General features: G+C 37.1%; 2 protein-coding genes across 3 annotated transcripts in view; both read right to left on the bottom strand.

Moving 5' to 3' along the window:
* Positions 1-25,576, bottom strand: part of LOC115428086 (glutamic acid-rich protein-like) — a 657,495-nt gene that overhangs the window by 476,094 nt on the left and 155,825 nt on the right. The window lies entirely within an intron of this gene.
* Positions 1,793-24,297, bottom strand: plekho1a (pleckstrin homology domain containing, family O member 1a). 2 transcript variants are annotated; one of them, XM_030146885.1, is made up of 11 exons: positions 24,000-24,297; positions 20,194-20,343; positions 16,217-16,357; positions 11,866-11,970; positions 11,644-11,745; positions 11,255-11,551; positions 10,211-10,308; positions 7,528-7,690; positions 7,308-7,420; positions 5,375-6,206; positions 1,793-4,269 (listed from the first exon to the last, which is right to left on the bottom strand). In XM_030146885.1, the coding sequence occupies exons 1-10, from the start codon at positions 24,024-24,026 to the stop codon at positions 5,390-5,392; spliced, it is 2,013 nt and encodes a 670-aa protein (XP_030002745.1). In that variant the 5' UTR covers positions 24,027-24,297; the 3' UTR covers positions 1,793-4,269; positions 5,375-5,389. The 2 variants fall into 2 exon arrangements, with proteins under 2 accessions (XP_030002745.1, XP_030002744.1); XM_030146884.1 differs by having other exon boundaries at positions 5,375-6,209; positions 24,000-24,295.

The raw sequence follows: 25,576 nt of genomic DNA, 5'->3' as shown, positions 1-25,576 counted from the left end.
GGTCACTGTTACACTTTGTTCCATTTAAAACAGGATGGATTATAAGTGAGTGTGTCGGGTTGTGTGTTGGAGTGTTTGCTGGGGGATGGGATGTATCTGTTCATTGTGACTCAAAGCCCTGAAGCGTCTGTTTAAAGCCTCGACCCCCTTTACTCCTCACTTCTTCTCTTCTCTTCTTCTACCGTTCATTATTCTGCTTTAGACCATTTTAACAGGAAACTGTCACAGGGTTGATATGATGTACTACGCCGGGTCATGTGACTAATGAACGCAGCTGAACGAGGAGGGAGGGGCTCTTTGGCAACCTCACCAAGCCGATCATAGAGAGTATTTAACTGCACTTAAAAACATATTAGAGTTCCGTTACATTAAAAACTGACAACGTACAGAATGTGACTGTACTGTAAATGGGCAATAAGTATCTGCACAGTTTTAAGTAGAGATGATGTAACTTTTAGGGCATTTTAATATATTAAAAATTAATGCAAAAAGAACTGGGCAAACTAATTTATATTTAATAATTCAGATGTAATTATATGTAGTTTGAATGATTTCGCATGTACAACTGGAGGGTTCCATTCTACCACAATATTTTACAACCTCCATCCATTTCTCATTAGGTTTACAGATTCACAGTATCTTGTATTTTGTGTTTTTTCTAATGATGGATAAACTTTTTCTTCTATGTTAAAGTGCAATGAATCAAGGAATAAAACATAATGTCTAAAAAGACCCAATTCCAGTCAATCACAGTATGTAAAAGTCAATGTTTTTATCCGAGTTTTGAGAGTATATCAGAGTAAACAGAGTATAAAAAGTCTCTGTTTTATGGAGGTTAAAACACTGAATCATTGTGAATGCTATGAATAAATACAACCAAAGTTATCCGTATAAATTTGGGCAATAAAACCATCCTTATTGTGATAATTATATTTTCATGCTATAGTTTGTTTGTTTTTTTTAAATACATTGTTAGATAAAACTACAGTGGCCCAGAGGTGCAACAGCCCCAAAAATGATCCATTATAAGAAAAAAAAGAGAACAGACCAAAAAATTATCCACTATAAGAAAAAAAGAGAACAGCCCAAAAAATTACCCACTATAAGGAAAAAAAGAGAACAGCCCAAAAATTATCCACTAGCACAAAAAATTATTCACTGTAAGAAAAAAAAAGCAGAACAGCCCAAAAAATTATCCACTATAAGAAAAAAAGAGAACAGTCCAAAAAAGTATTCACTTTAAGAAAAACTGTTCTCTTTCTTTTCTTTTAGTGGAAAATTTTTTGGGCTGTTCTCTTTTTTTTTCTTATAGTGAATATTTTTTTGGGCTAGTGGATATTTTTTTGGGCTGTTCTCTTTTTTTTCTTATAGTGAATATTTTTTGGGGCTAGTGGATATTTTTTTGGGCTGTTCTCTTTTTTTTTCTTATATGGATAATTTTTTGGGCTGTTGCACCTCTGGGCCACCGCATAAAACAGTGTTTTCATGTTGTTGAATAATAACATGATAATAATACAATTTTTTCTTATTTTTGATCAAAATAAGCTGAGTAAAGCTACATACAGCTTGTTGAAACCAGTGCTCGTCAATTGTGTTTTACAGAATGACATGGGGCCCCATTAGGGAGGTTTCCTACTGAGATGTCATTGTCAGTTATTCAGTTGTTGTTTGAGGGAGGAAGAAAGGGGGTTACAAACGCTTAATTTAACATACGAAAAAGTAAAAGGTCACCCATGTCATCAACAGATAAAAATGCAGTGAAAGCCTCACTAAAAATTACATCAGCCTCATATTTAGTCTTCAAGACTTTTATTCAAACAGGAGAACAAATCATTCAATGAGGTGAGACTACATCACCTGTTACTGGGTAGATTTCACATTTTAATGGAAACACGTCAACTCGTTTTTTTAAAAAAAGAAAAAGATTTAAACAAAAGAGCAGGTGAAATAATCTCATCTCACTGTATATTTTAGCTTTTGTCTCAGGCTGAAAACAGAAACTAAACAGTGTTTTTGTGCCATTTACCCACAATGCATTGCTGTATATTTCAAACATCATTCAGAAACATCAACATAGAGATTTTTAGATAAATAAGAGAAAATAAAAACACATTGTTTCATATTCTGGCAAAGTAAAAGCCATAGATACAGAGCACAGTGTTCATAAATAAATCAGTAAATAAAAATAAATCCATTTGTTCAACATCACAGTACAAACGCAGTGCCTTCATCATCAACATCATCGTCATCACCAGTATTCAAGACCAAAAGTGCAAAAACTGACAAAAAGAATAAATATTACATCAGAGTGAACAATAACAACAACAACAAAGAGACAGTTTATTTATCAGCTGAATCTGATCAATAAAAACTGACCAATCAATAAAAAGTGCATGTTTCAATTTCAAACAGCTGCTGCTTTAATGCATTATTTTCCTTATTTATATGTGAGTTTGTTAAATATTTTGTTGACCAATAATTTGTTTTGATAGAGAATTATTTTAAAACAGATAAAGATCTTTATTTCAAACCAGCTGACATAAATAAAATAATGTTCATGTTTATTCTTGTATCTGTAGGAGTTTATGTCCTAATACAGTCAGTCCACCAGAGGGCTCTGCGGCTTTTTTATTATTACATTAACAGATGTTGTGTGCTTATGTCACGTAAATACATTTAAAGAATCCTGCTGTAATACATAATCATGTAGTTATTTATCTCACAGTCCCACAGGTATCACTGTTAATAGTCTGTGTATTAGTCTGTTAGTAATACATATGTTAGCAAGTGCAACGTTACTCATTTTAGTATATTACTATGTGTATTGGTCAGGCAGTGCTGCGACAGCAAATCAGAGCTGATTTAGGTTAAAAAAACAAAACACAGTTACGAGCTGTGGGAGGTGGGTGGTATTCAGAGAAAAAGTAAGATTCTGGTTTTAAATTTAGGAGAAACAACTTAGCAAGAAAAACCTTTGAGAATTCACTGACATTAAATGAATCTGCTTGAAAAACTCATAAATGCATAAGAAGGAAAACTTGAATATTCTTTGATATTGAAGTCGAATCCATGCAGCGACAAAACCACAACAACATGACAAAAACTGGCTTTAGTTTTTCTCCAAATGTTACCCCCTCCTGCAGTTCATTAAATGTGTTTTTCCTAATTTATTTCCAATCAGCCATCGCAGACTTTACAATCAGCTGATCTGTGTTCAATAAATGAAACCATTGTTTTAAAGATGCAGCATAAAACAACAAATATCAGCCTGATCCTGACGTTACTGTTTCTAAATGAACTCTTTAACTTCAGATTTTTGTTCAAGAGTTTTACTACAAAGCAAATTAAATATTATTGCACAGTTAGAGAAGACATTTTTTGTTTATTGCTCAGTAAATTAAACACACACTCCCTGATTTTGTTTTTAGTCTGAAAAACTCTCATCTTTAAATTACGTTGAGGTAAAAACACCAGAACTGAGCTTTTAGTAGAAATACAAAGTTTATGGCAAAACCGGGGGCTGCACATGTAAAAGACAGAAGACATCATATTCTGTATTTTGGCAAACAAATCAGTCAAGTCACTTCATCATAATCTGTGCCAATATGAGTCCATTTTAGTTTAAAAACATGAAATTTACAAGAAATTGACCCCACTTCATAAGAAACATAGTGCTCTTCAGTGCCTTTTTGAGTCATATTAAAAAAGTTTTCCGTCCTAAAAATGTTGACATCTTTACTTGGAAAAATGTACCTTTGAATCAGAAATCGTCTCATTCCCAAAAAAACCTAAAATCTTCCTTCAAAAACATCACAACAGGGTAAAAATGTGTCTTTCCTCAAATAGAAACCCTGAGAGGCTTTTTCACTTCACTTTCGGCAAATAAAGACAGAGGAGAAAACGTGCAGCAACATCAGAGAAGCTGAACGTGACGCCTCTGCATTAAAAATTCATTTAGAGAATCAAACAGCAGCAGAAGACGAAGGGCGTTGCACTTCAGGGACTTTAAACCTCCGGAAGAACTGTAGCGCTGGTTTCAGATCATGTTCATGTGCATCAAACACACACGTGTCACACATTAAAAATACGGAAAGAGTCAAATCAAGCTGTTTAGTGTTTGTAACAAAGCATGCTGAAAAACGCTGCTACTCTCATTGAGAAAATTCAATAATCAATCAGTAAAATCCTCATCGTGGTGAATCTGAGGATCATTGGTTCATTTGGTTTCAAAATTAAACCAAAACTCAATTATCTGTTTCCAAAACAAAACTGAAAAAGACAAAGAAATGAACATATTAAAAAATAGTACGTTACTATGATGGAGCTTGTGATGTGTTTTTCTTGTATTTTATTCCTGAAAATACTAAATCAGATAAAAGTCAGATATTCCAAGATAATATTAACAACACATTCCTGTAATCATTGTTTAGAAATACTACTTTGACAATATAGTGGTAATCTATCAGAAAACTGTTACTTTAGCTGGTTTAGCACACGGCAGTTAGTAAACAAACACCACTGAGTATTCAATTACTCAAGAATTCAAGTTACTCGTGAATAAAGTGTGGTAGTTGACAACCATTTCACATGGAAGAAATACTCTGACACCATTATAATGAGGGTCAAGAATAGGACGCCTTTTTTGTTGTTTGCTAAAATTATCTAGTTTAGCGCATAGTTACCGGGAAAGGAAAATGGTTGAAAATGAATTTAAATTTTAAAAGTTTAAGTTTTACTTAATGTTACCAATGTGTTTTAGTGTTATGTCGAAGTAAATACTACACTGATACAATAGTTTCAAGACAGGCACCTTTTTCTCTGCTTGCTAATGTTAGCTAACTAGCTTAGCATGGAGGTGTTAGCATACACAGACAAACGTCTGTTTTTAAACCAATGTTACTGGTGGCGTTTGATATTTTAAACAGCATTTACTCAACGTCAAACATTAATCAAATATTATCTAACTACTTAATTTAAAGTTATGAGTTACTATATGATAAGTTACTCATAATCAATATTTGACCCTCTTTATCAACTAACAACTATGCTTTAAGCTAGTTAACTAACATTAGCAAACAAAGAAAATGACTATAGCCAACTTCACCAGAGTTTCCTCTATGTGATGCACAGTATTTACTCAAATGGTTCATACCTACCTAAGTTTAAGTTAACACATAAGGAACTTAAAATTCAGTGGTCATTGTTTGCTAACAATTGTGTATTAAGGCAGCTGCTATTTTTCTTGGACCAAAGAAGTTTGGTTTTTAAATTAACAGTATTTTGTGAATATAATTAATGTAAGTTTTTGAGCCATGTCCTGGCCCAGCCATGACCGTTTTGTGAGCTTTGGTTTTATTTTAAAACACAAACTAACCAAATGATTCCCAGATTAAGGTGTCTCCGACTCATCTTCCTCCTCTGGTGATGTGGGTGTGGGAGGAGTGTCATCCTCCTCTGTTGCCATGGTTGCAGTAGGTGACCCGGTTGCTGCTGATGCCGGCGTGGTCATCTTCTCGTAGGTCCTGCGGCGCTGGCGTCGTAGTGTCTGACTCTGCAGCTCCTTCACCTCCTGCAGAACCTCCTGCGCCTCCTTCCAGGAAGACACCGCCTCCTCCAGCAGACGCTCAGCCTCAACCCTTCGCCGCACCACCTCCACCTCAGGATCCTCCTCCTCATCCACATCCACTTCCATATCCTCCTCCGAGGCCACCAGTGGGGGTGACTCATGAGGCTTTTCAGGGGTTTTGGGTGGTGACATAGTTGGGGAGTTTGGACTTGGAGACTCTGTGCTCAGCAGACGAGGAGAGTCTAATTGGCTACCTTGAGGAGAATCCGAGCCTTTGACCACTGACGAGTTTGGAGGCGACTCAGGAGTCTTCTGAACAGCAGCATTCTCATCTCTGTTAACATTATCAGTTGTTCCGTTCAGTTTGGGTGAAGACATGTTGTCGGAGCTCTTGGTTCTTGGAGAACTACTGCTGCTGCCGCTGCTGTTGGTGGTGGCTTGAGGCGAGTCTTTAAGTCGAGGTGAGTCGTTTGTTTTGGCGGCAGGAGAATGTGATCCTTTGGAGCGAGGCGACTCAGTGGCTTTGGAACGATTCTTCTTGGCTTTGGATCGAGGAGACTCTCTTCCTCTCAGACGAGGAGAGTCTTTTCCTTTGAGACGGGGAGAGTCGCTGCTTCTGCTCCTTGAAGACCCAGATGACCTGCTGAGGACGAAGACACAAAGACCATGAAAGCCAGAAGAGGACAAAGACACAAAACCATGAGAACCAGAAGAGGACGAAGACACAAAAACCATGAAAACCAGAAGAAGATGAAGACACAAAAACCATGAAAACCAGAAGAGGACAAAGACACAAAAAAACAAGAAAACCAGAAGAGGACAAAGACTCAAAACCATGAGAACCAGAAGAGGATGAAGACACAAAAACCATGAAAACCAGAAGAAGATGAAGACACAAAAACCATGAAAACCAGAAGAGGACAAAGACACAAAGACCATGAAAACCAGAAGCGGATGAAGACACAAAAACCATGAAAACCAGAAGAGGACAAAGACACAAAAACCAAGAAAACCAGAAGCGGATGAAGACACAAAGACCATGAAAACCAGAAGAGGACAAAGACACAAAAACCAAGAAAACCAGAAGCGGATGAAGACACAAAGACCATGAAAACCAGAAGAGGACAAAGACACAAAAACCATGAAAACCAGAAGAGGACAAAGACCATGAAAACCAGAAGAGGGCAAAGACACAAAATCATGAGAACCAGAAGAGGATGAAGACACAAAGACCATGAAAACCAGAAGAGGATGAAGACACAAAGGCCATAAAAACCAGAAGAGAATGAAGACACAAAGAACATCAAAACTCGCTGAGGACAATGAGACAAAGGCAATGAAAACCAGGTGAGGACAAGGTCACTAAAACAATGACAACCTGTAATTAAAACTAGCTAGAGATATGGGCAGATGCTATTTACATTTCAACACAAAATACTGCCAGTCATCACAAAACAATTATATCAAAGGTGGATTTTCAGTATTCCTGCTCTAGGTTTAAAGTACTGCAGCTGATCTCCACTGGAGGTTGAATAGTTAATAGTTCAAGACAAACAAGAATAAAATGTGTTATACAACATGGTCACTGGACTTCTTTTAATGTAGATGTTCCCCATAATACTTGAAAAACTCTAACAATAAAACGAAACAAAAACTCAACTAAAACTAGACCTCAAACTAAACTTGAATGATAACCCAAACCCAAGAGCATGCACCTGTATAATGACTGTTTCCCACTGACCTGGAGTGAGGAGAGTCGGTTCCTCGGAGGTGATGGAGTCGAGGTGAGTCGATGCTCTTCAGATAAGGAGAGCTGCCTCCTCGCTCTCTCTCTGCTTTGGCCTTCTGCAGCTCCTGGTGATCAGACGGTAGATCTTTATGTTTGTGTCACAGTATTTCAATGTGGAATCACTCATTTTAAAGACGAGGACCACACAGGTGATGGTCCTGCTGTTCAGTACCTGCAGCCTCATCTCCTCCAGAAGCTCCTGAGCTCTCTGCATCCTCTGGGCAATCAGACTCTGCAGCTGACCCACCGGCTGACCCGTGGCCCCACCCCCCGCCTCCTCTTCGGTCGGGCAACGACGAAGAGCCGATCGCAGCTCTGAACGAATCATCGCAGGTCTGAGGAGGAGAAAGAAGAAGAAGAAAGTTTAGAGTGGACGCTGGACCAGACTGAACAGGATCAAAACAGTTTACATCTGACCTTTTTTTTAATATACGTATATTTTTATGAACATCAGCAAGATCATTCAATGGCAATGCAAGGCAGATTTATTTGTGTAGCTCAATTCATACACAGGGCAATTCACAGTGCTTTATAAAAATGGAAAAGACAGGTTAAAAACACAATTACAATTAAAACATAATCAGTAAAACATAAATAATAATCATTTAAAATAAAGTAAAAGGGAAGAGTGCAGATAGAACACTTTTAGTTGTTGTCAATCTGTCTTTCTCATGTAAACCCTCTGGTTTCATTGCTAACATTAGCTAACCAGCTTAGCATGGGGTTGTTAGCATACGTGGATAAACATGGCTCTGTTTTTAAACCAATGTTACTAGTATTTCTTTAATATCTTATACAGCATATTCAACCTCAAATATTATCTAACTACTTAACTTTATGGTAAAATTATAAGTTACTGTATAATAAGTTACTCATAATTAATATTTTACCGTCTTCATCTGCTAACAACTGTTAGTTAACGTGAGCAAACAGAGAAATCAACTAAAACCAACTTCACTAGTGTTTCCTCCATGTGATGCACAGTATTTACTCAAATGGTTCATACCTTCCTTTTTTATCTCAACCATCTGGATTCAGTGTATCTGTGATTTAGTGAGTAGAGCAAATTCTGTAAAACCTGAAGTCAAAAGTTTTCATCTTGTCATGTCTTTTGTGTCTTTTCATTTTGTTGCATCTTTGTGCCATTTTTTCTCATTGAGTGTTTTCTGTCGTTTTGTCCCGTTGCATTATTTACATCGTTTTTGTGTTGTCATGTGTTTGAATCTTTATATCTTTGACATTGTTTTATCTCATTGCATCTTTTCATCTTGTTGCAACTTGTGTGTCTTTTTTATCTTGTTGCATTTCTGCGTCTTTTCATCATGTTGTGTATAATATATCGTTATGACCTCATTGCGTCATTTATGTCTTATTGTGTATATTTTGGATCTTTTCAGCTTGTTGCATCTTTTATGTTGTTTTTGTCTTGTTTCTTTTCATCTTGTGTCTTCTACATATTTTTTTTTTCTCATTGTGTCATTTAAGTTGTTACATCATTTTTGGTGTTGTCACGTCTTTTCGTTTTGTGCATTTTTCTTTTTTTTTTTTTATCTTGTTGCAATTTTGTATCTTTATGTCTTGTTCCATGTTGTATGTATTTTTTTGTCTCATCAAAGTATGTGTGTTTTTTGTCATGTTGTCTTTCACATTGTTTTTGTTGTATCTTTTGTGCCTTTTCATTGTGTTGAATCTTGTGCATCATTTGGGTCTTCTTATGTCTGACTTTTTTTTTGTCGTGTCATGTCATTTGCATGTTTTCATGTTGTGGCATCTTTAACACCATTTACATCTGGTTACATTCTTTGTATATATTTTTTTTATCAGATTTTTGCATCTTTTTGTCTATCTTGCATTTTTTTTTTTTTGTCTTAGAGCATCTTGTTGCATCTTTTACGCTATTTCAGTCATGCTGCATCAGTTTTTATGAGTTTTAGTGTTAGCATTTTCCATGTGTGAGGAAAGCCTTGATTTATTGAAGTTTACAGAGGTCAAACGAAATAATGCATCAAATTATTTCTGATTCATGTTGCAAAACTAAGCTAATGGTAGTTTTTTGTTTTCATATATTTTGTTTCATCTATAGTCTATTTAGTTTTAGTCTATAAACTCTAAAACCCTGCAGAGAGCTATTTCGTAGTATTCCTTTCTTTTCAACCAGATCACAGGTTTCCAACTGATCCTTTTCCTGGTTTAACACTGGATTACTTTTAGACCTGTGGAAGGATCTTTATGCGGTTTAGGAAATGTGTGTTTATGGTGCTTTGCTTAGTCTACATCTCTCATGACCTGGACTGGGGTTATTAGTGGAAAATTACAGAGTGATGGCTAGATAATCCACATAATACAAAGCTTATCCCTTACAGCTGAAGTGAGTTTTCAAAGCTGCTGCTGCTGCTCTTAAGTCTATATTAACTCTGATGATGCACTTAAAGTCACCTGAGGCCAAGTTACACTTTGGACTTTTTTTAATTGTGATTTTAGACCTATTTTATATTTAGACCAGCAAAACTTAAAAGAGCACGGAGGAATTTCAGAGTCCATGAATTTCTTACTGAAATACTTTGAAAATACAGTGTTACTTGTGTATTTTTTTCTTGAGAGTTAACTTCACTGAATTCTGAGTGGTTTGTTTAAGCGCTTACAGTTTAACTCTTGGCTAAGTTTGTCATGTTGATACCCATTTTTACAAAGAACACAGAGACCAAAGTTAAGGTTCTAAATTCTCGTTATTTTTACTTTTCCAGCTCATGGAAACTCTGTGAGATATGTTTCTGCTGCCTCCATTTGATCATCTGAGTCCTTTGATAGTACTTTGCATTATCAGTGTTAGTGTTATTTGTACTGTGTTTGTGTACCTGGAGGACAGGACTTCATCCATGGAGGCACAGCGACTCCGGCCCTGCATACTGAACCTCTTTCCTGGCTGAGGAGTCCGAGACTGAGCCTGGAGGGCCTGGAAGAGACGCAAAAGTCTGAAATCAGGTGTGTTTGTTGGTCAACGGTTTAGTGTTAAGATGTGTTGAGTCTGGAAAGTTTATAGAGTGAAAATAAAGAACTTTAACTTCATATTTTTTGCATCTTTTACATTGTCAGGTAGCTGAAAACTCTACTGAACCACAGTAATGAAGTGTTTAAACCAGGGGTGTCAAATATACCATGGAGCAACTTGTGAAGCACAAAACTGACCTTGAAGATATTAACAGTCAAAAGCGTTCAGGGGCCACACCAGACCAGTAAAGTAATAACATAAAAACCTATAAATTATGACGACTCCAAATTCTTGTCTTTGTTTTAGCATTAAAAAAATTGAAAAAGTAAAATTACACAATGAAAATTTTTTAATTTACTAATTATCCTTTCACAAAAAAAGTGAATAACCTATAAACAACTTGAAATTTCTCAATAAAAATAAGGTCAATTTTAACAGTATTTTACCTGTTACCAAAAGTTTTGTGTCTTTGTAGATCCACTGCGATTTGTAAGTTGTAATTCACACGAGTAAATGATAACCTGAGGCATAATATTTTTCTTCTGAAATATCAGGTTGTTCAGGTTATTCACTTTTTTGTGTGAAAGTATGGTTTGTGATAATAAACATGTTGGTAATGTAATTTTACTTTTTGTACTAAAAGAAAAATTTGGACTTGTCATTATTCATTGGTTATTATTCTATTATTTTTCTGGTCTGACCCACTTGAGATCACACTGTGCTGAATGTGGCCCCTGAACTAAAATGACTTTGACACCCCAGTTTCAACTTCTTTCAGATTTTTAGAGCCAGTGAGGTATAAAATAAATTAAAAATTGTTGCCAATTCCAGTTTTGTTTTATTTTGACAGAACCACAGTGTCATAGACTATGTTCTGTGTTCCACCTGTCCTTCATCCCTGCAGACTTACCTGTATCTGCTGGTTCTTGGGAGCCTTGGAGGCCTCCATGTGGGGATGTTTACCCCAGGACCTCTCACTGCCTCTGGGCAGGCTGCCGGTCATCACTTTGGGCTCTTTGGACGTGGCTCTCAACTTCGACACGTCTGTCCCGGCTCTCTGACGACCACCGACCACCCGACAGTCCACAGCCCCCACCTGTCCACATGACCCACCCCTCTGCAGCTCCACACGGAAACTGTGCTCTGGGTCGTAGTCCTCCTCTGCGACCAGGTCCAGAGTCAGCATCCCATGGGAGGAGGTGGATGCCTGAGGTGAGACATCAGACTTCAGTCAATACTAACAGTACAAAAAATGGATGTTAATTAAAGTTAAAGCAGTGAACAGATAAAACACTGCACCACAGCCATGAGGTGTCCTCTGGTGGGGAGGCGGCGTCCATGAGGGATCTTGGCTCGGTCTCTGGTTGGATGAGCTAATGTGTTGTCCTCCTCGATGGTTACCTGAACAGAGACAATAGACGTTCAATCTGAAATGTCCAGGACAGTTTAAACATCCTGACTTCTATTAGCAAATCAAATAACTTTAGTCCACCAAGTAACTCTCTAAGCAGGTCTTAATACCTCGTCTAAAACCCGGTTCTTGGCTTTGATTATGGCCACATTGAAAGCGTTGACCCATGACTCCTTTTCTTCAGGACTAACCGCCAAAAACACAAGATTGGGAACCTGCACAGAAACAAACAAAAAAAAGACAAATCTTTCAGGATATTCCACATGTCAAAAAACATTGTAAGGGAACCATACACATTACAATGTGACGTCCTAGCCCAGCAACTTTGTGAATTTCTGTAGGATCTGTCAAAAGATATTGTTCTAACTAAAATGATTTGACTAAGCTAGTACATGTCTTCTAGTGCTACTAATGTAGCTAATGTTTAGATTAGCAAGTGTAGCTACTGTTAGTGAAGTTTTTCACTGTGGCTTATGGAAAGTTTGTAATAATTTTAGCTAACATTTGATGTTTAATTAGTTTTAAATACCTAATCTTGGGTAGCTTGTGTAGTTTGTGTTGGTGAGCTTGATTTATTTGATGTTTAATGTGCTTATACATTATATTGTAGCTATAGTGTATTTTAGCATTAACATTAGCATTTAGCTAATTGCAACATTGCTCTAGTGCAGTTTGTCACTTTTTTTTAATAACTTCTATAACTATTGCAGCAGATGTCATTCATTCATTCATTTATTCCCCGTGTGCTTGCAATGCAATACACAGGGGACTATTGTTTGTCATATTTATTATTATTTATTATTCATGTATTTCAGCTGATGTTTAATTTTATCAGCCATTACTAAATAGCATTTTGCTTCTATTCTTACTTTTTGATGTTTTTATTTTCCTTTTTTTTACCGTACATATTTGTCTTATTGGTGTACAGGGTGGGGAAGCAAAATTTACAATATTTTTAGGCAGGGATTGAAAGACAGTGTATGACCAATTAGTTTATTGAAAGTCATGAGAATTTATTTGCCACAGGAAAATTTACATAATAGAAAATGTTTTTATTCTATGTGTCCTCCTCCTTTCTCAATAACTGCCTTCACACGCTTCCTGAAACTTGTGCAAGTGTTCCTCAAATATTCAGGTGACAACTTCTCCCATTCTTCTTTAATAGTATCTTCCAGACTTTCTCGTAATAGTTTTGCTCATTGTCATTCTCTTTTTTACATTATAAACAGTCTTTATGGACACTCCAACTATTTCTGAAATCTCCTTTGGTGTGACGAGTGCATTCAGCAAATCACACACTCTTTGACATTTGCTTTCCTGATTACTCATATGGGCAAAAGTTTCTGAAAAGGTATGGATAATAGTGTTAGGTATGATTATGACATCAATATATGTTCGGTTTCAAAACAATTGACGTAGTGCCTGCTGAGAAAAAACAACTAAATGTTCATTGTAAATTTTGCTTCCCCACCCTGTATTGTTTTCCATGGCAGCTCCTGATTTTTAACTTTAAAACCCAATCTTAAATACATAGTGGTCAATATGAGAGAAGTAATGTGAAACCAGTTTTAAAAGCTAAGTACACACTGATTCATTTATATCAGAGATTTTCAGTATTTTCACACTCATATTTGCATTTTTCTATTAATGCAAACATAAAATAATAATAATAATAATAATAATAATAATAATAATAATAATAATAATAATAATAATAATAATAATAATAATCCAAGCATCCAAAAAAAGAAGAATTCCAACCATTTCCTGATGCTTTTATGTGCAAAGCATACAGCTCTACGAGCAATGGATTCACTCATATAATCTCTTCCCACTGAACTTAATTGCATTTTGCACTTACAGTGAACTTTTCCAAAGCAGCCAAGCACAGCATTTTTGTATTAATATAATTTCTATTCACACAAATTAATTTTTAATACAGAAATGAACATTAAAATCTTTGGATGTGAACTCTGTCACAGTCTGAATTTTAATTCAGTGTTAATATTTTATTGTGATGTGTGAACGCCTACTGAATCAGTGTAAATGTGAATGTGTTTAGCTGCAGACTGAGAGCAGAGACTCTGCAGGATTATTCTGCTCTAACGTCCTCTTACACTAATGGGATTCTGAGGATTAATCCTCCTCACAGACTCCAACCAATCCTGACTCAGACGAGGAAGAAATGAACCAATGGGAGGACAGTGTGTGTGAGTCGGCCCAAGCACAATAATCTCTGAGCAGAGGACACATTCAGTTTGATGTTTCATTACGTCTTCTGTCCTGTCATTGATTTGTTTACACATCTGAGTAACTTTTAGAGATGTGCTTATTCTAACTATAGTCAAATAAAGACATTTTAAAGACTAAACAGCATAATTAAAGAATCACTTTTAATAATTAATTGGAGAGTAAATATGTATGATCACTTTTTCTGTGGAAATTCGTGTAAAAATACGTCATTTACAACAGTTAAGTTTCACTGATTGTCACAATCAGTTGTTTTCTCTTAAACATACAGTAGGTTCTGAAATCAAAGGAGAGCTAAAGTAAATAAGTAAAAACATAATCTAAATAATGAATGGGCTTCATAACTGTTAGTATCTCTCATTCTTAACTCACTGTATAAGATCATATATTTCTGTCACTTTCTGGTAACATGGTGAATAAATGGTCCAATCTTTCATTGAATCATGAAACTTTATATCATGGTATGTGAAGGCTATTAATGGTGTTTCTCATTCATTTTTGGGTTTATAAAGTCCTTTATAATGGATAAAAATGTCACAAATAACAATATAAAAATAGGGAAATTTGTAAAAGTTGAGTTAAGAACATACACTTTGGTTTTAAAATTAATGCTTTGTCTTTAAAGTTTATTTTCTGATTCGATCACATGACCGGAGGTGAGAATAGGACGCCATTAAGGCATTAACAGACATGGACAGAGACTCAACAGCTATAAGATGTTCATTTTACACATGGTTCAGGTGGTGCAAAAAGGTAGAATATGTTTATTATTTGTTCTGTATTTTTGCACAAGTTGTGATAGATTTCAGACACTTTATGGGACACATGGATGTATCTGCTGCTATACTAACATGTTGGAACCTGTCTATGTTTTGGCATTAGACTCATAGACTTCCACAGCCTGAAACATGCATTCCTTATTTAATACTGTTTTATAGTTTTCATGATGTCTTTCAATAGTGTTAAGTATCAAGAGAGAGACAAATAATTGTTCAGAGGACCATTTTAGCTCACATTTTTTGGCCTGCATCTTTACTACTGGTTGGATTCATTTCAAATTGTATATATGTAGCTTCCTTTAGACAATGTCGACAAAATTTGTTCATAGTTTTGAGAAATTTTTACTCTTGAATTTTTGACGAATATTTGAAATATTAAAAACGTACCTTTACTTATAATGAGCTATATTTTGAAGGCTTGTAACTTGGAAATGGTTAAAGATATCCATATAGTTACTATTGAGCACTGATAGAAAGTCATATATGGACTTTCATTTGATCAGTTGAGTTCTCCTCCAGTGGAAGTACCACCCACGTCTATTGGGGGATTGATCTCCTGCATCAAGACCACAGGACTGGAACATTACAGCCGAACATGAGAACCTCACAAACTCAACTTGTTAATGATTCTTGATTGAACATGACAGTTAGATACAGGGACATTGGTCCTACAGTGGTATGCAAAAATATTAGAACACTTGTCAAATCTTCAGAAACTGGTGGTTTATTTGTTCCCAGAGCCTGAATTTCACTTTTTTGCCATTGCAAAAGGTAAAGGCAAAAGTACTGAGAATATTTCACCTACAAATTTATCAGTCCAGTCCTTTTTTTTTTACATTTTACTCTAATATTTATTGTGCCCCCCCTTGGCAACAATCACAGCAGTGCTTCTTTCTGGCATTGTGTCGACGTATTTTCTGAGTTTCAACCCCAATGTCATTCCACGCTCTCAGAAGCTCATTCCAGAGAGTTTCCTTAGATTGTTGCCAAGGGGTGCCACACTAAATATTAGAGTAAAATGTAAAAAAAAAAAAAAAAGGACTGGACTGATAAATTTGTAGGTGAAATATTCTCAGTACCTTTGCCTTTACCTTTTGCAATGGCAAAAAAGTGAAATTCAAGCTCTGGGAACAAATAAACCACCAGTTTCTTAAGATTTGACAAGTGTTCTAATATTTTTGCACACCACTGTATTTTTGTCTTTTTGTATCTTTTACATGTTTCATAATATTTGTCTTATTATGTAATGTGACTGATCTGTGTCTGATTTAGGACCACAGACAGAAAAGGACTGAATCATAACTGAAAACATCAGATTCATTTGTGTTTTATGACATTGTCTTAAAAATGCAGATCTGAACCTCATGTTATCTTTGTCCACTGACAGGCAGTGAAGTCCATCATAACCTGCTGTGTGCTGTGCTGGACTCACAGTGTTTCCTGGTTGTCTGCAGCGCAGGACGGTGAAGCGGCTGTGGTTTTTCTTGCTGCGACTCTTCGCTTTCCTCAGCTCCTCAGATCGCTCATAATCCGCCAGATCGAACACTTCCTGCGCCTTCCGCTCATCTTTCACCTGAAACACGGAGCATAGGACAGTTGAGTGACAGAAACATCACATCTGAAACTCAGACCGTGATGTTTTAAAGGACAAGGTGGGATGACCATCTGCTGTCAGACCCACTGACTCAGAAATAACCAGTGTCTGTGAAACACCTGCGTAACATCAGACACTGTGTTGGATCAGACTGAACATCAGCCGATCTCTGACAAACTGGGTCAGAGTGAGTTTAACTGAAGTAATGGGTAGTGTTTGGAGCTTCAGCTTGGACTAAATGAATCGTCTCCGAGTCTTCGCTTGCTCCGTTTGCTTTCCATGTTTCATTCATTACAGACATTTTCTCTTCGTTTATCTTTAATCTGCAGAGTTCGACTGAAGAGACTCCACTCGTTCCTCGTCTGTCTGTCTGCAGTGTTTTATTACATGTCAGAACATCATATCCTGCAGGTTTAGAGTGACCTGTATTAAACCTCCATCTGTGTCCAACCTGAACCATGACCAGTTTAACCCAATAACACCAGAGCATTATTGAAAACCCAACATCACAGAACAGTTGATGTTCACAGTGGTTGACCGTCTTAAAGGTAAAACTCAGGCTTTAACTGAAGCTGTACGGAAGTCTGGCTGATCTGGTCTGAAGATCCATCGTTTTTCACACCTTTTATAAAATATAGCCAACTACAAAACAAGTTTTCTCTGGTTACTGGAAGCTTGGAATATGTGTGATGGCTGTTTTGTTGTTATTTGACTAAACATTCTGCATTTTTGCATCTGTTTGTTCTGATATTATTGCAACATTTAGGCAACAGATGAAAAAAAGCTGAAATGAATCTGGTCATCGATGAAGTAATGATGAAAAATAAGCAGCAACAAATGTTAAAAGCTTAAAGGCTGAACGGGACAATTTGCGATTAATCTGAGTCTTAAATCTGTGTATGAAGAGGTTTATGTAACACGTGTGATCAAACAGATGCATTACAGATCAGTGTTTAATCTGAACCTTATAGGGTAAAGGTCATATAGATTGATGTAACCAGCAGCTCCACTCACTGTGTGTGCTATTAAAGCTAGTGGTGAGTTATTGGTGTGATATTAGTCGATATCTGGGTCGGTGTGATCAATATATGAACTGAGTTTAACAGCTAAACCAGAACAGAAGCATGTGACACCATTAGACTGAACACACTGATGACGTTCACATCATAGATCGTATGAAGGGGCTCAGCTTCTGACCTGATGACATGTCAGAGAGTCAATAAAGTCATAGGTTTCATCATTCAACTCTAACAGAGCCTTAGTGAGAACATCATACTGTACTTCTATAAGGACATGATATTTACTGTTAAACCAGCCATTTACACAAACTCCTGAGTTGTGATAAAAATACAAATATATGTCAGTGTCAGTAATTATCATAATACATTTCTGAACATTTATTTTTTTATGGCTTATAGGTTGGACTTTGTCCCAAATGAAAGACAGAGAAACCAGATGGTTGTGGTAGATCAACCAATCTAAAGCATATGGTGCTTTAAACTGTGCTCTTAAACCTCATTTAAATCTGGGGGGGAGCAACAACACATCCTCACACTATAGAGAAATACCAACATTATCCACACATCTATACAAACACACACAGACACTGAGTCCTGAGGCTGAATTCATGTGTTCTGGGTCAGCGATGGAACAATATTTATACACAGATGAGTCACTATTCTGCTGCTCAGTTCACAGAACCAGAGAAACAACAGACGAAGAAGAATCATGATGAGTGATGACATGATGACCCCTGTATGAGCAGATCATATCACAAAACCCACAAGGCTGAAGTGGTTTATCATCATGAGTCAGCGGTTTCAACTGGACTATCCATCCATCCATCCATCCAACTATTTGTCCATCCATCCATCCATCCATCTGACCATTTGTCTGTCCATCCATCCGCCTGCCCATCCATCCATCCATCCACCTGACCATTTGTCCATCTGTCTGTCCGCCCATCCATCCATCCATCCATTCATCCATCCATCCATCCATCCATCCATCCATCCATCCATCCATCCATCCAGTGGATGATGTGGATTAATTTTCTGTAAAAACTGGAGATTTAGAAGCAATTCATAATTTCTGATCCCATGGACATGCCATATTTCTCTTTTGGCTCTTTAGCTGAAAGATTTTGGAACCTGACCTGTTAATCATCTGATGTTGAGTTACATTATTTGTGGTTTTGTCATTATTTTATTTAATACTGGATTTACTCATAAATCACTGTTACTTGTTAGCTCACCAGCCAATGGGTCATGAGCTATTGTGAAGGCACTGTGTCCGGTGTTGCCGTCACCGTCTTCTTTATGAGCAATTTCTGCAAACACCATCTTCAGCGAAACTACTACTGGTCCGACTAATTTAAAATTTTATCTGTAGCTTCCTTGGGACAATGTCTACAAAGTTTGTTCACAGTTTTGAAAAATTTTGATTTTTGGATTTTTTGATGAATTTTTGAAATATTAAAAATGTGCTTTTACTTATAGCAATCCATATTTTGATGGTTTATGACATGGAATTGGTTAGAGATATTTATATTGTCACTATTGAGCAGTGATAGGAAGTCATATATGGACTTTGATTTAATTAGTTGAGTTCTCCTCCAGTGACAGTACCACTCACTTCTATTGGGAGATTGATTCCCTGCATCAAGACAACAGGACTCTAACATAGAGGACAGAACCTGACAACCTCGCAAATTCATGACAGTGAGACACAGGGACATTGGTCCTATTTTTTATTTTTTTTTTAAGCTCTTGGCTTGATTTTTCAGTCCACTGAGGGGAATTTGTGATACTGCAGATGGAAACAGAGACATTGTTGCAGAGTTTTGTGTTTGTCATATGAGTTTAACTGCTCTGTAAACGTAGTCTCAGCAACCAAGAGGAAACTGGTCAAATATTAAAAAGATGATCAAATGTGTTGAATTCCTTTAAAGCAGCAGCTCAACAACAGAAGCAGCAGCAGGAAGAAAACCAGGCGGAGTTAGCTTTAGGTTCTGCAGTAAAGTCAGCGTAAAATCCTCTGAACATGAGTGTGTGTGTAACTGGAACAGTCTGCCAGAGGAAACACAGCAGGCTGAGTCAGTGACTTCCTCCAAATCTAGGCTTAAAATGTACATTTTTTATGTGTTTTTCTTCGTACATTAAGCACTTTGAGTCTTTGGTTTTGATAAGAACAGTTTATGTACAGATGGGATTATTCTTATTATAACAGAGCACATAGGACATCGCAGGCCACATGATCAGTCAGTGAGCAGCTAAGTCTGACTCAGCAAAGTTCAGCAGTGACTCAGCATCATCTGAGACCAAAATAAACTGAGAAAAAGAAGAAACAGAGGACAGAGACGATGGACTGAGGTCTGCAGCATTTGGATTTTTGTCTGTTCAAGGAACTTTGCTTTGACTTTTGTTCATTTCATGGAGATGTTATGAAGATTAACCACAACATGACTAAACTTAAACCTACACCTAAGCCTAAACAAGTCTTAACCCTCTGACGCACTGACTTAGGGGTTACGTCCACACACACATAGATACACAAATTGCCAGAAAACTACCCAGAATGCCCTGCATCTGTCCACCAGCTCAGCTCTGACATTCAGTTTCACAGTTGTCTCCAATGAGCTTCAGCTTTCAGAGATATCTGACCTTTGACCTCTGCCACTGGCTGTTTTTCTGTTTTTGTTCACATTCAAGCTCAGAACAACATTCTTGATACTTCACACAACCTGGACTCGACACTAGACTCAAACCACTGCACCTGTAAAGCCTCAACTTCAACTCCCATGATGGACCTCTCACCTCTTTGTCGGAGATGTACAGGTGGTCTCCCCTCAGGACGACGTAGCGGTTCCTCCACAGCTCTCTGAAGATTCCTCGGCCACAGAACTTCCTGATCCAGCCCACCTTCTCCGGCTGCTGGACCGCCTCCCGACCTGAGTCTGGGACGCCCTGGAAGACAGAGGTTAAAGGTCAGAGGTCAATAACATGAGAAACACAACAACAGAGGTGTTTTAGTCTCTCATTTGAATGTTTTTGCTCATATCTTGTTTACTGTTTCTGGATCCTGAGAGACTCCAGACAAAAGCACTCCAATAAATAATAAAATGTGATGATTTCAAGTGATGTAGATTGTACTAATACTGAAGATCATTTGTATGCAAAGAGGCTGCTGCATATGCATCACTATTGATATGAAATAGTTCACTTCCTGTCTTCTTAGTGAGCACGGTCAAACTATTGGAAACATCATGTGGATAAAAGTAGATTAATAATGTCTAAATACTTGGTAAGGTTAACCTGGTTAAGGTTAGTTTTTACCTCCTTCTGAGAGACCAATATTTGGACCCAATATACTTTCATAGTGAGAATAAGTATCTTAAGATTTTAGTCAGCCTAAAACAAAACTTTAATAAGATGCAAGTAGTATTGATATTCCAAACTCTAACCAGCAAGGGGAATGAATCAACACTATGTATTCACAGACTGTATCACTCACTGAATGAAGTATAAAGCTCATTGTTTCGACACATCTGTATTATGATATCATCAATTTTCTTCTTTAAACTAAAACTCAGACACTTATTTTACAAACTATATCTGCAAATGGACGTCCATTAGTCCTGGTGAATCTATAGCCTGTCTGTCCATGGGAGTGGATCTCTCCTTCACTGTGGTTCTCCCAGAGGTTTCTCATTTCCCACTTGGTTTTCGGAGTTTTTCCTTGCCGAGAAAGAGGGTCTACGGATGGGGGATGCCCAGGACATTAATCCATTTCCTTCATCTACTGTTTATTTTACTGCTGTTTGTTTTCATATCCAACTAATTCTGTAATATAGGCTCTACAAATAAAACTGAATTGAATTGAACTTACTTTAACATTCACTCAGAGTAACACTGTGTCTTACAATCTTCACTTGCTGCATCAGCTGATAGTTTACATTATAGCTCTGTTAGCTTAGCTCTGTTTTTAGACAGAAAACAGCCACAGTAAAATCACAAATCACCTCTGTTTTCTGTATGGTTTGTGTTGTCAGTAGCTGAACTAGATCTGTTTGAATCCAACAAACAAGGTCAGAACTGTCACAGTTTAGTCTGAACTGTGGATCAACAAATAACAACTGAGCAAAGATAATAACATCCCATAATAACTTTATACCATCATAAGCCTCAGAATCAAACTCAGTCGTGTGCAAAAAATGCTGACATTTCAGCATCAAACTCCATTGTTTTCATTTACAGCTGAGTCCAGTGAAGAAAACAACAGTGATTCTAGCTTTTATCACCAAGTCACTTTCACTGACTCTAAAAGTTGTTTCTTAATGGTTCTCATCCCATCTAGTCACTTTTGATGCTTTGGTCAAAGGTCCCATGGTGTTAGTTTTCCTCACAATGGGAAACCAACAGAGTGACTCACTACTCCCTCTAGTGGTCACATACCCCCCCCCCCCCCCCCAGGCCCATTAAATAAATTCAGTTCATTTCTGTGTAATCCAATACACTGGCGTCTTTAACAGAACTTCAGGACTCATTACTGTAAACATTTTAATGATAATTTTAGGTAATTAAAAAAAAAATAGGCAGTATAAATACACGTAGCCCCTTATAAATTAAAATGTACCAGTAGATGAATTAAATAAATGCTCTTTTCTCAGAACACAGAGTTGTGACTATGAACCTTAAAATACAGATACATGTAACTTAAAGACAGAGTTCATCATCATTCAGTTCATGAACATCCTGAGATACTTAGGGGTGGGCAACCCTGGTCCTCGAGGGCCAGTATCCTGCATGTTTTAGATGTTCCCCTCTTCCAGCACTCCTGAAGGTCATTATCAGGCTTCTGCAGAGCTTGATGATAGGCTTATCATGTGAACCAGGTGTGTAAGAAGAGGAAAACGTCTAAAACATGCAGGATACTGGCCCTCGAGGACCAGGATTGCCCACCCCTGCTTTAACACCTGCTGATACAATCATATTATATCTGTCATAGACAGCTGGAGTCTGTTACATTTAATTTATTCCATGTAGTTCTATGATTTTTCTCTCAGCTCTTTGTAAAGTAAATGAGGAAAACAGATTCAGTTTCATAGTTTTATGTTTCTCTGGAGTAAATAAATGAACCAGTCAACAGAAGAGGAGAAGACGATGAGGAGGAGGAAGAGGAGAATCTTTGGTCACAGATTAAACTGTGATTTTAAGATCTGCTGATGACGATGAGGATGAAGAGGAGGAGTGCAAGGATGAGGAAGATGAGGCTCCGAGTGTTTGATGTGATCCCTCTGCTCGGTGACAGACTGACCTAGTTTTATTACATAACGACATGGAGAAGAAACGAGGGGCTGCATCGGTCTGGGTTTAGGACTGATCGATTTATCTGAAAACACATTTCATATCTGAAACTGAACCGGTTCATTAATATTCAATTAATCTGATTAATCTGAGATGAAAATTACACTTGGCAGAAAATACTCTTATCAGGTTAAATTAATAATCATAACATTTTCATGGTAAAGTCCTGCCTTTAAACAAGTAAATTGATAAAATGTGTACCTTAAATCCTCAAAATGGAATCAACATTAACAGTGATTATGGATAAATATTTCAGTTTGCATTTCATCTGTTGCCACAGCCTGATTTATTAGAAAATCTCATATTTCATCAGAGTTGGTTCACTCTGAATCTGACAGTTATAACACATACACAGCAGCTGTAGGTTTTTTTTTTTTTTTTTTTTTTTTTTGTATCTGTTCAGTTTAGTTTGATGGAAAACTGCTGCACCAAAAGGACACATTTCACTAGAAGTAGAACAAAATAATAATAATAATATATGTCTTTTTTTTAAATCTTAGACTTTACAGTTAATACACTAGTGCTGCAGCTGAAGGATAGATATGATTTAAAGAAGCAGAAAATGGAAATTTACATCCAAAAACCCCACCAAATGAATGACAGTTATATTGGGATTTTTTTTCTTTGCAAATCTGGGCTGTGATTACATTCTTCTCATCGGCTGAAAAAAATAACCTGACAGAAACACATTTTTAACCCAATATGTCGACAATTGATTAAAAAAAATAAATAAAAAATTAAGCAGCTTTTGTGAAACATTGCAAAGAATATGTACTCTGATCTGTTGTTTTTCTGAGGTTTAGGTATGTCCAAGTGATATGTGTCTGTTTTAGTGTATTAACATAATTACTGTACTGATAGAGCCTTATTTAATGTTACAGGTTCCCTTAACGTCTGAGGAATCTAGAAACACTGCAGAACAGATCATTAAACCTGTATCTGATTCAGACGCAGACACATTAAAGGGATGTTACACTGATTTATGAGGAGTGGAACACTGAGAATATTAAATAAACTGTGCCTGTAGATGAATGAATACTGATGAATGACCTATATAAATGTGTATGTTCACTATTAGAGGCACGTTTTCCAGGGTGGAATCAGGTCTGGTAATGAATGAAAAGATGCTCCGACACTAAACATCAAAGTGAATACGAAAGAGGTCCATCTGGATCCGGATCTGATCAAAATCCCGGACCCAGAACAGCGCATGGACCTGGTGATGGAGCTAAATAGGTGAAGGTGTCGGTTCTTACTCGTCTGCTCTGCGCGCTTTTCTTCATCCTCAGACCAGGATCACGCACAGACCCGACGGGGAGCAGCTTCAGCCCCGGTGCAAGATCAGCCCCGGCCCCGGTGGAGGGAGGTGCAGCCCCGTCCCCGGTGGTGGTGGTTCCTCCGGCCGGCCCCGGTGCTCGGTGTTTCCGTTCAGACGGAGGTGCGGGAGTGTCTGTGTCCGTCTGGAGCTTCTGTGTTCAGACTCTGTTGTCTGAGAGACGCAGCATCATCACCATCATCCTCCCTCTGAGTGTGTGTGTGTGTGTGTGTGTGTGTGTGTGTGTGTGTGTGTGTGTGTGTGTGTGTGTGTGTGTGTGTGTAACAGATGCTCTACCGAAATGCACGTGCATGATATCACGCGGGGACGTGCTCATCCACCTTTATTCCAGTTAAAAACAGCTCGACGGCGCCATCTAGTGACATTTTTTTTTCAATTAAAGCAGGGGTGTCAAACTCATTTCAGTTCAGGGGCCACATTCACCCCAACATGATCTGAAGTGGGCCGGACTAGTGAATATATAAGATAATAATATATAAATAATGCCAATTCCAAACATTTCAATGTGTTTTATAGTGAAAAAAGTAAAATGACATTATGGAAACGTTTACATCTATAAACTGTCCTTTTAAAAATGTGAGTAACATGAACAATCATGAAAAAACTGAAATTTATTAAGAAAAATAAGTGCAATTTTAACTATATTTTGCCTCTGCTTATCATTTGTAAATGTGCATTACAACTTACAGATCACAATGGATCTGCAAATTAAAGTTTTTTAATAACTGGCAGAAAATTAGTAAAATTGCACTTACTTCTCTTTCTTTCCCACATTTCTAGTTTTTCATATTTTTTTGTGAAAGGCTAGTTTGTAAATTTACACATTTTCATGTAATTTCACTTTTTTACACTAAAACAGGAAAAATTTGGAATTGTCATTATTTGTAGGTTTTTATGGTAGTATTTTACTGAACTGACCCACTTAAGACTAAAGTAAGGGTTTTTATGGCCCCTAAAGTAAAACGATTGACTGTTAATATCTTGAGTGTAACTTTTGTATTTCACAAATTCATCCCATGGGCCAGATTGGACCCTTTGGCGGGCCAGATTTGGCCCCCGGGCCGCATGTTTGACACCTGTGAATTAAAGCAAAAAGACACACTGATTAAAAAAAAAAACAACTATTGAGTATAGAGAGCATTTCTTTTAAAAATAAATAAAACAACATTCTGAATTTTTAAAATTGGGGGAAAAAATTAAATTTTTAAAGGCTTCATTGAAAGTGTATTTTTAATGTGTGATCAATGTTCACAGGTGGAGATTTAACAAATTGTCATATTCTGAGGAAAGGCAGCACTTTTTATTCAAATACGTTGTCGCTGTGGAGTTCAAATTGTACATTGTGGTGTAGTACATAGTTCTAATTTAACAGTCTCGGTGTCACCTGTCATGTAAATATAAAATTTTCTTTCCAGTTTTATTGGAAGTGTTCTCTTTGTTTCACAACATAAAAGTCATGTTCTCCACAACAAAAGTAAGACCACCCTTGAAAAGGTG

This window comes from Sphaeramia orbicularis, chromosome 11 (assembly GCF_902148855.1).
Source record: "Sphaeramia orbicularis chromosome 11, fSphaOr1.1, whole genome shotgun sequence".
NCBI lineage: Eukaryota > Metazoa > Chordata > Actinopteri > Kurtiformes > Apogonidae > Sphaeramia > Sphaeramia orbicularis.
The sequence above is the reverse complement of the archived record's forward strand: the minus strand, read 5'-3'. Positions and strand labels throughout refer to the sequence as shown.